Here is a 16,523-nt window from a genome sequence, read left to right on the forward strand (position 1 = left end):
TTGAGTGACCTAATTCTTGTACCAATAAAAAACAAATAAAATCTGTTTTCTTTCACTCTTTTAGACACCTACCAAGAAAGATACAGACATGAGAAAATTCAAATGTGTAGAATGTGGAAAGGCTTTTAAGTTTAAACATCATTTAAAAGAGCATGTTCGAATACATAGTGGTAAGTGGATTGAAGGATGTGTGTGCAGAACAGTATGCAAAAGGAACAGAATCAAATCTGCCTCCAGCAACCAAAAACAAGTACTGGAATAAAAAATTTAGCATAAAGCATCCATTCCAGTTCCCATAACAGACTGACATACAGCCAGTAAGTTCAATATGTATGTACGTACGAAACCAGCTCTTCCAGAGTCATTTATGCTAAAGTAATGCACATTATAAAATAATATATATAAATAAAAGAAATACCTGCACATTTTATTGTTGGCTTCCAACTCATACCCTTTTACCAGGGACCCATTTCAGGAACTTGGTCCCAGGGAAATTTCATTCTTTTGCAAAAGTCCCCATATTCTGGTTGCCTAATCCCATTCCCAAACTCTGATTGATTAAAAAAACACCCAAGTTGTGCCATTTGGAATTGTCTGGTGGAGGAATTTCCTGCTCAGCGTGCAGATTATAGAACAATACAGGACTCTTTTGGTGGCATTGCATAAAGATATCCGTGGTGAGGAAGTAGGGGTTGTAGCAGTACCAGTGGATTACATATTGCCCATTGTAGAAGCAGCCTGGCCCTTAGAACTTGGAATTCTCCCAATGCTAATTACAATTTAGCCAGTACATTGCAATGTGCTTAGTGTTTATTAAATGCAACACTATTTAGTGTATCTACTTTACTCAGGAGATATGTGTCCTGATACTTGCTCTCAGTGGGAGTGGGAAAACTGCCTTGTGCCTATTAAATAGCCTGGGGATGGTTGTGTCATGGTGCATATTGTAAGTATTACCATCTCTGCAATTTAGCAACAAGTAGAATTTGAGTTGCATATAATTTAACACTATGCACATTTTAATGTACCAGCCCTGTTTGTGAAGAAAAAAACATGAAGGCAGAAGGGGAATAAAAGGTAATGAGAGTCGACAATGAGAGACGGCAAAAGAAAACGTCAGGGGGCAGAAATTTGTACAAAGATCTGTATATTTATATTCATTTGCACCCATTGCATGCAGTGCTATTAGTCATTTTGATTGAACACAAGCAATCATGATGTTCTGTTCCATAAGTAACTATCAGGATCTTGTTCATCATCCCCTGATACTTGACTTAAATTTGTTTACCCCAGAGTAGGAGCCAAGCCTTTCTGTAATGACTAGGATGTCTTGACCTCTAATGCCCAACCCTAGTGTTGGGATTATAAGTTTTAAGAAGTGAACATGGGCAATATTTATTCAGTTATTTGTAGCAGTGTCTCTGAGTAATTATTATAAGCAGGGAAGACAGATCAGCAGATATGCTTCAATCTCTTTCCACAATTCCATTTTTGATCCAAGTGTCTAAACTCTAATTAGGCTTTGTGAGAAATCAAAGAAACACGTTCACTAAAGTACATGCACCGCTTATTCACCACAAGTAACTGGTTCTGGTATTAGCAAAAGGTGACAACCCTAGGGCCACCATATCTCTAAATCAAGTTTCCATGCTTTAGAGGTGTAGAATAGAAGAACTGATTTTGTATCAGAAAAAAAAATTGTGGTTTGTGGGAGTGTGATCAAAAATGGGCATTACCAGTCCTTCTAATCACTGCACAATCATATCATTACCATTTTCTTTTTAATACTAATGTTATACTAAAAATCAGTTAACCTCTCTTTAAGTCCTTGTATGTTTGGGTATACAAAGCCTTTAATGATTGCCAGTGGGTGCATGCTCAATAAAACATTCTGCTCATGGTAAGAGACCAAGCCTGGGGTGGAACAAGGAACATTCCCCAAAGTTGATCATATCCTGTTTAGAGAGATACCATAGGAATATGTCAGCACACTGTAGGCATTTCTCAGAACCAGTTACAGCATTTGTGTAATAATAAAACTTCCCCTACTATTAACAGTTAAATGACCTTCCATTCAAAAGTTTTTTCACATAGGCCAGGTAAGTAACCTTCAGCAAGCTATTGCAAAACTACATACCCTATTAATGCTCTGAAGGTTTAACTCATTGGGCATATTGGATGTTTTTTACCACAGCACACGGGCTACCCTGACATATAATGCCATTAGTGTTAGCTAGACTGTCTATATCTTTATGAACCACTTTGAAGCAGTGTTGTCAGTTTCCCTCAGTAGAGGGAATCTAATTACTTCCTATCTAATAACTTTACGCCAGTACAACAACATTACTTTACCCATCCAGCACATTCAATACATTTACAAACTATATCATATACTCAAAACCTCTTACTGGATTTAGAACAACCTACAGAATGCAGTATTTGCATCATATTTAACAGTATAAATACATATAAAATGTAACCATATATTTTATAGTGGTTATTAGACAAATCTTGTATGGAAATGTAATGAAACCAGCTGGCTCAAAGATGACATTTCATAAGTCTTTGTGGTCAGTGGTTTGGCCTAAAGTACCAGAGCAGTATGCCACATAAAGAGCCTTCTCCATACAGGCCGGAAACCAACCACACATCCTGTTTCAAGGAAGTTGCTGTGTTGTTCCCCCTATTGGCTGCCAGCCAGTTATGAGTAAACAGGAATATAAAAGATAAGGATTTATTTGCATACAATGGGGGAGGGTATATGTTTAATACCAGTCTGGTAATTGAAGACATTTTGTTTACAGTGGGCCCAGATGTGGCCCATTGTACCTATAAAATAATGAATAATAAATTGGGCCCAAACAACATCCTGTGCAGCCAAGCAGCCAAGCAGGCAACATGATATAATACACATATATGGGACCTATTGTATGTAATGTTATGTTGGTTTCTATCACTTGTATCACCATAGCATACAAAAACATTTAAACATTAAATAATCCCAACATAATTGTTTTGCTACCAGTATGAATTTATGCAGCTTAGGTACCATCAAGTACTAGCAACTTTCTTATTATTACAGAGAAAAAGGAATTCATTTTAAAAAAAATTGGAATTATTTAGTTAAAATGTACTATATAGGAAATAGCCTTCCTGTAATTCAGAACTTTCTGGATCATGGGTTTTTGGATAAGAGATCCCATTCATGTTCTAAGCCACATTCCCACTGGCATTCCCTACTGCCCAGCACACGAGGAACACATTCTGCCTTATTCTGCAGGCAAAGTGCATGTTCATAAATCAGCCTCTAAAGTAGCCTTGATCCTGTAATAAAACAATTGCACATCATCTAAAGAGTTACCCATTTGCAAATAAAATACATGGCCAATAGAGAGACTATAATAACTTGTTATGGATTCTGAACACAAGAATTGCACAAAGTGATGGTTATTATGGGCTGTCACACAGGCACTACAGATTAGTAGACTATCTTGAAGCTACCCAAGATCTATGTACCACATTGTGAAAATGCACAGTGTAAGGCATTTGGCATAAAAAACCTGTTCAAATATTTTTAAATTTTTAATTTTGCTTATAATTTATCCATTCTGGATTTTCTCATTATATTTTACTGACATAGGACTGAATGGGGAACTCCAGCTTCTAAACCAAAATTTGTTAATAAGCCCCACACAACATAGAAAACCCTAATATGCCTATCACTGTAAGTCTCTTTAAGAAGTATAAATGAATACCATTTTTATATGCTGAAATCCAGACAAACAGTTCTTCTCTTTCTGCATCATTTGAATTTCTACCAGGGAGGAGGGACTAAAACAAATTGTAACATCTTCTCCAGCTTACAGACAGCATGCAGTAACTATGTAACACAATGAACTGCTCTTTGATTTGACTGTTACATTTTATTTGAGTCTCAAAGTAGTCAGCCAGATCAGCAGGAGAAAAGAGAGCCAGGCTTAGAGAACTGTTCCAGATCATATTATTACATTAAAAATCATGAAAAGAGTGCATACATTTTAATTGATGTATATTGCAAAGTTTCTTCAAATGATATTTACTTTTCGATTTCGAGTTGTGTTTGGGTGGAGTTCCCCTTTAAAAGAGTGCAGAACACATGCAAATCTACTTTCCCTCCTTTCCCTCACTGTTTTTGTAGGTGAGAAGCCATATCAGTGTTCCAGATGCAAACGAAGATTCTCACATTCAGGATCGTACAGCTCTCACCTTAACAACAGAAAATGCTTTTCTAGTGACCAGACACCTACAATGCCTTCTGTTTTACCTTGCATATCGCAGGAAAGGACTGCCAGATTCACAAAACAAAATGAAGAGAGAAAACACCGCCACCCAGCCAGCCCAGGCCATGGAAATTGGCTGATTTATGATCCAGTTGTTGGACCTCTTGCAAAGATGCCAGTAACATGGTTAGATTATGACTTAAATAGTTTCTGTGGATCCATTGATAGGTTGTCAGTTGATATGAGGATGACACCAATGAGAACACATTTGGAACAGGCTACTGAAAACTGGTACAGCAATGCATGTTGGAGCAATGTACAACAATCCAAGGCTTATGGTTGGTCAGGAGTTGATATTGGACAGTATGGTGTTCATTTTCCAATGACCGTGCCAAAACCGTCTCTTATAACCAGTAACCCCCAACATGATCAGTACTTTTCAGATTCATTTTTACTTAGTCAACACAATCAACCAAGTTTATGTCATACAGAGTTTAAATGTGACCATTTAGTTCAAATGACCAATAGTTCTCTTACCAGCTGTCAAAATGCAGATGCAAGATTCCATAAAACAGAGCCTGGAAATTCCAAAAGTTCTACAGACCAAAAAGACACAAAGATCAGTGAGTCTCAACCAACATCAACCTCTGAGACTGAACTTGAGACTTCAGACTGTTGCCAACCAGATTTTCATGACTCTGCAATCCATATTCTTCCATCTCTCAGGAATATTATTCCCATGCCTTCTAACAGTATTCATAATGAACCACAAATGGAACCATTAGACTTATCTTTGCCAAAGTTAAACAGGACACTGCCCATAAATAATGGGTTTAAAATGAGCAATAATAGTAACCCATCTACTGTTTCTGTGTTGGCATATGATGCGCCACTAACTCCACCCTTTAACCTGCCTTACCTTCCAACCAGTGTGTTACACAGTTTCATGGGTAACAACAACTCTGTTTTTCAGACCAACCATCCTTTTAAAAACCTACAACTTTACCCATTTTTAAACAATCTTGACAGATATAAGACATTTTTTAAACCACTTTCTGTTGGGGTCCAAGGCCCAATGGTGAGTCAACTTGTTTCAATATTATATTCATTTCAGAGAACATAATGTTCTAAAGGGACGTTATGATGTTATTTGTTGCTTGCTAGAATATGGATTGAATGGATTTTGTTGCACGGGTCTATTTAGCCCCTTCAAAAACTAAAAAATAGAAACCTGTTTCTAGCCACTGGCATCCAGCCAAAAATGTGCATGCACACCACATGTGACCCTCCTGTTTCCCTTGGCACAGTTGCAGAATATGTCCCCCACAAAGTTATGACATTGCACTGAATCCAGGAATCCATTTAGAATTCAGCCAAATCCTAGCACTTTTTGCAGGGTCCAGATTTGCCAAATCCTAAATTGTAAACAACTGATGTAACTGATCCATTGCTATACATTTGTTTTTATCGACTACCTAGCGCACCATTATTACAGATCCAACTCAGTTGGAAGGTGCCAGTTTTTACATAGTTCCACCTTCCCCATTGTTCAATGAGCCCTGCTTAAATCCTGTATAATAAATTCTTTGTTAGCTCAATAGATAATATATCATTCTTACTGTGATTTTAACCCTCTGTTCCCCCCAAAAGGAAAGCATTTTAAAAGAAGTCTCTGGAAATGGTCAGAAGGCAGCTATAAGGAACAGGCTTCCGAAGGCAGAAAATGGATTATATGCATGTGATCAGTGTCATAAAATGTTTCAGAAAGGCAGTTCCCTCTTACGTCACAAATATGAACATACAGGTAAGCATGTTTTATCTTGTCAGACACTCCCTACAACCACAATGGGACCTTAGATATATTTATAAATAATTAACCAGAATCAATAAGATGAAAATATGGCATCTCTTAATTCAATTTCAAAATTTGATATTAAGATAAACTTATCTCTAACTGTTAATCAGATGCAATCTCTATTAAAGTCTATGGGGAAAAACTGGCACTGAGGTAAGAGAAAATTTGATCTCCTCAAATTCAATCTCACCCTTTAGTTTTCATGTGACAAACCATAAAAATAGTTTTATCATGAAACAGAATCTGGCCTAATATTTGATATATTTATTTGCTAAGCTAGGTCAGAGTTGGAGAATGGATATCAACCATAGATGTTTGACTTGTAACCCTCTAGCTCAGAGATCCCCAACCTTTCTTTCTTTTGAGCTACACTCAGATTTAAAATGTGTTGGTGATTTGGGATGCCAAATAAGGGCTGTGATTGGCTATTTGGTAGGTTTACCTGCAGGTTGGATTGGTTCAGGTCAGTATTTGCACAAAATGGGCAGATACGGGTGGATACAGGCTGAGTTCTTCCTTCCGCCCTCCCTGCCAACCTTACTGTGCCCGCTTTAAACTCTGGCAGTCTCTATATATAGGTGCCTGTCTGCCCCGCTCCCTTTGTAACATCAGAGATGGGCTGGGTCATGCTTGGGCTATAAATAGAGCTTGATTGCCAGTTGGAGATGGGTACAGGTTGGGAGTCTACAGGTTAATGCCGGGTTCCTGAAAGAGCACTAAGGGGCACGCTCTTGCACAAATTTATTTAAATATATTTATTGGAAATTCTCAATTTCAAGTTATTTACTTCAATGGTACACGGAACCAGCAATTCAGTGAATAGCAATGGGCAGACAGATTGAATATGTTGCAGTGGCACTTCACCATCAGCCTACAATCCATTTCCCAGACATCTTCATTTCTTTTTTTTTTTTTTACACACAGAGCATGCAAGGCATTGAGGGAAGCAGAGTTCTGGGTAGGGGGGAACTGACTATGGCAACATTGTTTCAATGGTAGATGAAGCCACAACCAGCAGTGCAGTGTATAGCAAAGAACAAACAGATACTATTGTGTTTTGTATAGGTTATGTAGAGATAGTGAGAAAATATCTAATGAGCATGTTAAAGGGATACAGGATACAAAATAGATAAAAAGAAAATAAATTGCGTTATCAGAAATGCAAAGATACTTTCAGTTCAAGCAGGCAGGAATAGACTCCCAATCACTACTTTATAAATCAAAAAGCCTATTTAGGAGCAGCCAAGGCTAACATAAACTTTATATTTAACTCAGGTAGCCGGCCTTATAAATGTGAAGTCTGCAGGAAGGCATTCAAGCACAAACACCACCTTATTGAACATGTCCGCCTGCATTCCGGAGAGAAGCCTTACCATTGTGAGAAGTGTGGAAAAAGGTTCTCCCACTCTGGATCCTTCTCTCAGCATATGAACCATCGATATTCCTACTGCCGTAAGCACGGAACAGACCCCTCTAATAAAGATCAGGAGAGCGGTGATCAGTGAGGCTGGTGCAATTTATTTTTTAATTTTAGTGATTCACTGGCCAGCAAGGCATCTGTACAATGAGCCACAGGGAACAAGGACACACTGAAGAAAAGAGTGGTTTTCCATACATCCAATTATTATTAGTCATGTAAAACATGGCAGGCAGGCTTTCTGCAGTGCATGTTTGGTATAAACTACTGTGTATTGAACTTCCAATGCATTTATTATGTTCAGCAAAAGCTTATGGATTCATATCATAAAGATCAGTCCTATTGCCAGTATATGAACCACTCCCGTTGCTATATACTTTCATATAACTCTATACCCAGGCAAGGCATGCAAGAAAAATATTTCCTGTAAAAACATCTTACAAGTGTCATGCATATTCTTAACTAGGATATCTACAGATCAAGATTAGATATGGTCTTTGTATCTCAAAAACAGTATGAGTGGTTGGTCAGCTCCACCTTAGGTGACAGAATTATTTAGAGTTTACAAGCCTTAAAACTTATTGGTTAAATGGGGTGATTACATAACCAGGCACAGTAACCAGCAGCAACCAATCTAGTAGCTTTTATTTGTCACCTTATTAGTTGCTATGGGTTACTGCTCCTGGGCAAACTTAGGGGCTGATTTATTAAAGTACGGCAATTACGAAATACAAATAATTTGTATTTGTTCGTACTGTGCGTATTTTCTGCGACTTTATCGTACTTTGCGTGACTTTTTCGTACTTTGCGTGACTTTTTCATACTTTGCGACAAAATTTGTGCGACTAAATTGTATTGTCACACCGTGTACGAAAGTTTCGAATTCATTCAAGCTTCAGTATCGTGACTTTCCTTGGGCCAGGTTGGAGCTGCAGAGTGCCATTGAGCCCTATGGGAGACTTTCCTTGGGCCGGGTTGGAGCTGCAGAGTGCCATTGAGCCCTATGGGAGACTTTCCTTGGGCCGGGTTGGAGCTGCAGAGTGCCATTGAGCCCTATGGGAGACTTTCCTTGGGCCAGGTTGGAGCTGCAGAGTGCCATTGAGCCCTATGGGAGACTTTCCTTGGGCCAGGTTGGAGCTGCAGAGTGCCATTGAGCCCTATGGGAGACTTTCCTTGGGCCAGGTTGGAGCTGCAGAGTGCCATTGAGCCCTATGGGAGACTTTCCTTGGGCCGGGTTAGAGCTACAGAGTGCCATTGAGCCCTATGGGAGACTTTCCTTGGGCCGGGTTGGAGCTGCAGAGTGCCATTGAGCCCTATGGGAGACTTTCCTTGGGCTGGGTTGGAGTTGCAGAGTGCCATTGAGTCCTATGGGAGGCTTTCCTTGGGCCACGTTGGAGCTGCAGAGTGCCACTGAGCCCTATGGGAGACTTTCCTTGGGCCAGGTTGGAGCTGCAGAGTGCCATTGAGCCCTATGGGAGACTTTCCTTGGGCCGGGTTGGAGCTGCAGAGTGCCATTGAGCCCTACGGGAGACTTTCCTTGGTCCGGGTTGGAGCTGCAGAGTGCCATTGAGCCCTATGGGAGACTTTCCTTGGGCCAGGTTGGAGCTGCAGAGTGCCATTGAGCCCTATGGGAGACTTTCCTTGGGCCAGGTTGGAGCTGCAGAGTGCCATTGAGCCCTATGGGAGACTTTCCTTGGGCCAGGTTGGAGCTGCAGAGTGCCACTGAGCCCTTTGGGAGATTTTCCTTGGGCCAGGTTGGAGCTGCAGAGTGCCATTGAGCCCTATGGGAGACTTTCCTTGGGCCGGGTTGAAGCTGCAGAGTGCCATTGAGCCCTATGGGAGACTTTCCTTGGGCCGGGTTGGAGCTGCAGAGTGCCATTGAGCCCTATGGGAGACTTTCCTTGGGCCAGGTTGGAGCTGCAGAGTGCCATTGAGTCCTATGGGAGGCTTCCAAAATCATGCATTGAAGGATCAAAGTTTACGATCATTCGGATATGAAAATTTTGTGACTTTCGATACACCAATACGATATTATCATGACTAATACGATTTTTTCATAAGCATTTTCGTGATATTTGCGATCATCAGAAATTATCGTATTTAATCCGAATTTTTCCCATTTTGAGATTCAAACTCTTACTTTGATGAATCAGCCCCTTAATGTCTTTTATTACACATGGGGTAAGTGCCTTATTAAAAATTATTATTTTAGAAGCAAAAACACATAACCTACATGGCAGGATGGGTAAATTATAAGTCAACTGTTCGCCTTATGATAATATAGAGACATTTCTATTTCCTACATATAACGCACTTAGTTCCACAGCACTAAATACAGGTCCAAGCTGATATACATTGCCCTTTGAAGTTTTAGCAAAGTGAAATATTTCCCATTAGAATAAATTATGTAGCATACCATGTACCTTTATAGCCATTGTTCATTTCCTTCCTATAGTTTCCTATAACTGGGTGCTGATGACACTGGGGGAGCAATCAGTTGAAAGTTATATAGTTAAGTTGGGTTGAAAAAAAACCATAGTCCATCAAGTTCAACACCTCAAAGTAAACCCTTCCTATGCTTATGCTTGTTCAAGAACTCATCCAGGCCCCTCTTATAGGCATTAACAGAATCTGTCATAACTACATCACTAGGAAGGGCATTCCCCAACCTCACTGCCCTCACCGTGAAAAACCACCTACGCTGCTTCAAATGAATATTGAATATGCATCTCATAACTTTAGCAGGATCCACCCCAGTTTTTGCTGTGACCCCCATGCTGTGTGCCTGTAATATGATAAATCGTAAAACTATGCCAGGCAATGTTAGCATATTCTGGGCATTTAATACAAATGCAGGCCAAATGCTCTAATATATATATATCTCCAATCTGAATTAAATGCCCTCAGGTCAACTTTAAACATAAAACTATCCAGAAAATGATTACTGCTAATAGTACACATTTGTGAACATAATAATGTGTAAAGAAATGATGGTAAATAATTGTAATATTAACAAACATAATGTTTTAAAAGAAATCACACTGCAGGGTTATAAATAAATGTGTAAATGGCTTCAATGCGCATTGTGTATAGCTAAAGCCAAAACGCACGCAGTTGTATTGGCAGCTTGTTTTGAATATATCAGTTCTCTCCTTGTGATGCTTGCTAATGCAGCCTAGAATCTGAGAGCATCCCCCTCCCACAAGTGTTGGCTGGAAGGAAAGAAGAAGAATCTAGTAAAGTTCTTTATTTAATCTCTTTGTGACTACACACTATATATCACGCACACAAGGCTTCCTTTCTCCAGTACACGCTGTCCCATTTCTCTTCCAAAAATGCTGCCCAGTTAACACACCCTAGCATCCTCAGGGTGGATTTGTTTAATGAAACAAACATATGTTTAATGAAACAAACATAGTTACAGTGGCCAAGGCTGAATGCATTGCATCTAGGTGGTGGGTAAGGGGAACACTATTCAGCTTTTTACAGAGGGCTACAGTGGCCTAGGCCTAGGTATTTTGGCATGCTTATAGACCCCCCTTGCATAGTAACCAAGTACAAAGGAATTTTTTATCTCATTTAACATTCAGCATCTGATGTGTCTGGTCCTCCCAAATGTTCACCCATCTTCTTATTTTTTTTTAATTTAATTTTCCATCTCGTCTCTATTTCTCGCAGGGTTTCAGTGTGTCTCTGCCTCCTTTCTTTCCTCCCTCCCTGTTTGCCACATGGCCCTATTCTCAGTACACTATATTAATATTTCCTGGAGCCTTTGCATCCTCCACTCAGGTACGGTGCTATTCTTGTTTTCCAATGTTTTTCCTTTCTCCAGACCCACATATGCCATTCTCCCATTTTACCTTTTTCCCCATGTGCCAATATTCTCTCTTTCCATTATCCCTATCTGCTATTCTTTCCTCTCTGTCTCACTGTGTGCCATTCTCTCTACTACCCTTCCCCATGTTCCAGTCTCTCCTTCTTTGCCCTAATTTCCTCATGAGCCAATCTCACCCTTTACCTACAGTATCTCCCATTCTCTGCCCCTTTATTCATTTTCCCCATATACTTTTTTATTCTAAATGTGCCAATCTCTTTTCCGTTCCCCCAACCCCATTTGCCACTGTATCCTAATGTTTCCTTAACCTGTGCCCATAACTTTATTTTTTTTTCTAAGCAAGATCTACCTAATGGCTGGGATTGATCTCAGCCGAGACAGGAAAAAGAGGGCTCCTGCATGAAAATACATTACATAGTTACATAGTTACATAGTTACATAGGGTTGAAAAAAGACCAGTGTCCATCAAGTTCAACCCATCCAAGTAAACCCAGCACACCTAACCCACACCTACCAATCTATACACTCACATACATAAACTATAAATACAACCACTAGTACTAACTGTAGATATTAGTATCACAATAGCCTTGGATATTCTGATTGATCAAGAACTCATCCAGGCCCCTCTTAAAGGGGCCTGGATTGTAAAGCTTTCTGCAAACAAAACAAAAGTGAGAGGTTTTTATCCTTAAATATGGAATTATGGGCAGAGACATGCAAATCACTCCTTAATCTTGATGTGGCCAAGTATGCATTCCAAGCAACTGGTTCAATAGCATACAACCTGTGTAATAATTCAGAGCCAGATACCCAAAGCTGCAGACACCATAGGGTTGATTCACTAAAGGTCGATAAAACGTGTGTTATTTATAGCGTGCGTTAAAAATTTTATCGCGTCTAATTTTTCATGAATTAAGGCACGATTCACTAAAAGCATACTTGCGTTAATTTACACGCGATGCTGCTTGCGTTATTTTAGTCGCGAAGACTATTTTCATGCGGTATTTGACGGAACACGTGCTAATCAACGCACCACGTACAAATAATCGCCGCGTGCGAAAAAACGCACACCATGTTAGCCATACATGCCATTACTTTCGGAAAATTACTGTTCTGAAAACTCCCATTTCCCTGGGTGCATCATAGACCCCTGAGCCCACAGGAGTTATACTTTTATCTTGTTTATAAACATATCAGTGAGTGTATCACAGGAGCCTGTATGTCACTGATAGGGATGCCTGTACAGTTCATGCAGTAGTAGAAAATATGTCTGTATTTGGATATTATTCACTAAATATTTATAGCTCCTAAGTATTATAAATATAATAGGAGTTACCTTGGAGTTGTATGACCTGAAGCCTATTTTAATATATTTTATTTAATATAATATTATCTCTTTTAAATAACCCCAATACCAGTATTACCTATGCAAATGTCATAATTGTATCTACTACTAAACCTTATTTCAGTATTTCAGTATAAACTAACTAACTATGCAGAATGAAGAAATGTAAATGTCCCTGCTTATGACAAGGGGGTTTGTATTTTTTTTTTACAATAAATATATTTTCTGTTTACATGCTTAAAAAAAATAGCTATTGTTTTTTTTTTAAAATGTGCTTTCTACACATGATAAATAGCAAATAAAGTATGCTCTTATTCCATTGTTCTTGCCTGTGTATTTTTAAAGAGAATGAAGAAGGAACCTGATTTAGTTCCAGGTTTCTTTTTTTCTACTACAAAGAAAATAAAATCAAATTGGTGCAGCTTTAGCAGTGCTGTGTGCCAAAGTCTGTAGAAAGAGATTTAACCCACCAGAACCTTACAGTGGCCTGAAGCTTTCCCTGGCTGCCCAGGTTCAGCATGCTGTGTATCCCCAGATCCAATTCAGTGAGATAAAGTTATCTTGTGGTTTATCATGTGAAAACTTACGGACAAGATTCAATACAAGGAAAAAAAATGTTTCTCCTAATTCAGTTCCAGTTTTTTCCCATAGAGTTTTCATGTGGGATACGTTTTTCTGAATTAAATTGCATCTTAAAATCGTGATAAACCATGAGATAACTTTTTCTCATTTTTTTGGCTCATTTTTGAGTGTAAGGAGTGTAGAGCACAAGTCATGTTCTGCTGGTGTGAGCACTAGGGGGCTTATGTTGCACAAAAAGGTCAATAATATTTTAGAAAAGTCAAAAGCTAATTTTTACATTTTTTATTGTAAATATCGTAAAAATATAGACTATACAGATTCACATCTTTGACACTACAAATGAACTGCATTGCTTTAGATTCAACATCTGCTTGTTTCATATATCACAAGTTACAAGAAGAAAGAAATTAAACCTCCAGCTTCCACCACCTAGCAGGTCTCCTAATTAATGGATCTGTACCAATAACAAGAGGATACTTATTAAGGCATTTGGAACCAGGGTTGTCATGTGATCTTGTTAGTTTTCCATTAATCATGATCCAGTTATTATTTGTTTATACAAGTGCTATTCTGAGTGCTTTAGATTTACAGCATCTCCTAACATTAACTCCTGTCACGGATTCTTATTGGTTTCCTTTCATGTGTATGCTGGCCTTGTAGTCTTTATACAGTTCTACCTTAAGACACTTCCACCATAAGTGGACTGTTGCCCCTGGTTTGGACCACACCCTGAAACATCGGAGTTCACACCATGAAATGTATTTGGAAATCCAAGCATATGTTAAATGATATCTGTGAAATAATTTGTATTCTGACTCCAGTAGACAGAGCTTCTCCGAACATTGCACCATCCCCTCAACCAATCAGAAAGTTTAGGGTCCAGCTCATCATCATCATCATCATAGAGATGAAAAGGAAATTAGGAATGTATGTTTTACAAAAGACACTCAAGTTTTGTTGCATTAAAAAAACAGATTTGAAAAAATCCTAATTACACTGAATAAAAGGAGTCCTCCACCCAAGCATAATACAACAAAATGTAACTCAAAGAAACTTTCTAATACATTTTCAGCGATAATGGATAAGGAATTTAGACATTTCCCATTTTACTTTCTCTTAATTCATAGAAATAAGTAAAATATTAAGAAAATATCTATTTAATATGCCTCGCCATAGCCACAGACTACAGTATTTGTTTTGGAGAAAGAAACTAAATGTTTGGTAAGGCAGTCTGGCACTCCCAACCTTGGGCCAGATTTAATTAGATGAAAAACTTCTTATGGTTAGGGCCTGTTCAATTAGACGAGAAAAGCTTATTCCCTAATTCAGTTCTGTATTTTCCCAGTTCTGTATTTGCCCAATGCAATTCAATAAGAATTCCCAAATTGAATCTCGCCCATATGTTTTCACAGCATAAACCATAAAATAACGTTTTTTAATGGAATTAAATCTGACTTGAAATATGAATCTCACCCAAAAGTTTTCACATGATTAACCAAAAAAAATAATGTTTTCTCATTTATTTAAATCTGGCCCATTGTACCTTAAGGAGAATGATAATATTCAATATCCCACTGATTTTGAGCAAACAGTTGTTGGTGCAAAAAAAAAATTTCCAGCCCGAGTAAGGTTTTTAATTATCACCCAAAATATGGCAAAAACAAATATGATAAGCTGAAGACAAACACAAATCCATACAAACAGAACATTAAACACACACAAGAGCTACTTTTAAGTGGTTGAGGGAAACAGTCTTCGTCTGCAATAGTAACATAATATTTGAAGTCCTAGCATAGATTACAGTAATCAGTATTATTATTTAGGTTGTGTTGTTTGTTGCACAGAATGATGTGACTCTAGAACTCAATAATGTAAACAAATGTAAAGCCAGAATCTTCCAGTGTTTAATTCTGTTTGAAGTCCTCTCATCTTGAGGCAAGACCTATTTCTGGTGGCCCTTGCCATAAGAAGAAAAGAACTCATCAATCGACGATAACCATCATGATAAAGGTCTTATTTTATCTGTAATTTGTGCTGTGTAAGTATATTTTATTTCTATAGCATTCCATGTACATGCAGTACTGGATATTTCAAAATGTTGAATTCCAGACTCTGAATTAGCTTATGCTGTTTAGACAAAGGCCATCTCCGGTGCTTGTATTTATCCACTGACGCATTCATATTATTGTTACTGCAATCAACTCAAACTAATCTGTAACATCTTAAAGTTTGAATGTAGCTTCAACTGCAGTTTTTAGGCTTGAAAACTGCACAACCTAGATCAAAGTTTTTTCTCTACTCCTCAGGGCCATCTGAAAAGAGCTCCTCATAGTAAGTGAGAAAGTGCTCCACTACTTGGTTCTGATATACCATATTTGCTGCAATGTTGGAAAACAGCTCTTTTTCTGGTCGCATCAACGTTGGTCCGAAAACAATCCCAATGTTCTGAGTGGTCATGCGGTTTGTTTCCGAGTGCTCCATTACTCTGAAAATAAACAGGGGCAAATAAATGATTTCATTAGGAAGTGCTGCCAATCAAAAACTAAACTTGTTCTGAAGAAGAAATTCTTCAAATACCTTCAGGTTTTACTGATTTCACAAATTTCCTTATATCTATAGTTTTATATTAGATCACTGTAATGTAAAAAGTCATCGAAAAGCAAGAGTTTTACCGTGGAGTAACCAGACATCACTGGGCCCTACAGCAACATTTTAAGAGCCCCTAAACCAATGAGGTGATGATCTATCATATATATATGCTACACAAGAGCAATGAATCACCTGTAAAATATAACCTTATAAACAATAATAAAAAAAATACATATATATATATATATATATATATATGATTAGTATCATTTGACAAAAAGAACTTTATGAATTACAGAAAATAATGCAACCCATCTATAAACCATGAGGTTAGAAGACACCTTGGCATATAAAAGCTCTTGCCCTTCAATCATGTGCTTTCATAAGGTCTTCAAACCCCTTGGTGATTTCTAAAATCCCTATTTTTTTACAGCAGGGGGAAATTATTAGTAAATAATATTGCAAATCAGTCATGACCTTCACAGTGGACTTTTGAGTCCACCCTAGTAGGTCTCCTGCCGTATTGTTATGCCCTTGGTACTGTCTTTAGTCATCTGTCTTTAGTTATCTCATTAAAAATAGTCCAGTGTTGTAACTATGATGAAGCAGACCCCGCGGTTGTTGGGGGGGTCTGGACC

General features: G+C 38.4%; 2 protein-coding genes across 7 annotated transcripts in view; one reads left to right on the plus strand and one right to left on the minus strand.

Moving 5' to 3' along the window:
- Positions 1-8,246, plus strand: part of LOC116408883 (zinc finger E-box-binding homeobox 1-like) — a 48,832-nt gene extending 40,586 nt beyond the window's left edge. Inside the window, exons 4-7 of the mRNA XM_031897170.1 lie at positions 65-170; positions 4,178-5,337; positions 5,910-6,063; positions 7,390-8,246. Of these exons, the coding sequence (XP_031753030.1) occupies positions 65-170; positions 4,178-5,337; positions 5,910-6,063; positions 7,390-7,619 (1,650 nt within the window). The 3' untranslated portion in view covers positions 7,620-8,246. The remainder of the gene's footprint in view (positions 1-64; positions 171-4,177; positions 5,338-5,909; positions 6,064-7,389) is intronic.
- A 6,669-nt stretch (positions 8,247-14,915) lies between these two features.
- Positions 14,916-16,523, minus strand: part of arhgap9 (Rho GTPase activating protein 9) — a 58,863-nt gene continuing 57,255 nt past the window's right edge. For all 6 annotated transcript variants that reach the window (XM_031897171.1, XM_012957828.3, XM_031897173.1 and 3 more), the window contains one exon: positions 14,916-15,781. In XM_031897171.1, coding sequence (XP_031753031.1) covers positions 15,592-15,781 — 190 coding nt within the window. In that variant the 3' untranslated portion in view covers positions 14,916-15,591. The remainder of the gene's footprint in view (positions 15,782-16,523) is intronic.

This window comes from Xenopus tropicalis, chromosome 2 (assembly GCF_000004195.4).
Source record: "Xenopus tropicalis strain Nigerian chromosome 2, UCB_Xtro_10.0, whole genome shotgun sequence".
NCBI lineage: Eukaryota > Metazoa > Chordata > Amphibia > Anura > Pipidae > Xenopus > Xenopus tropicalis.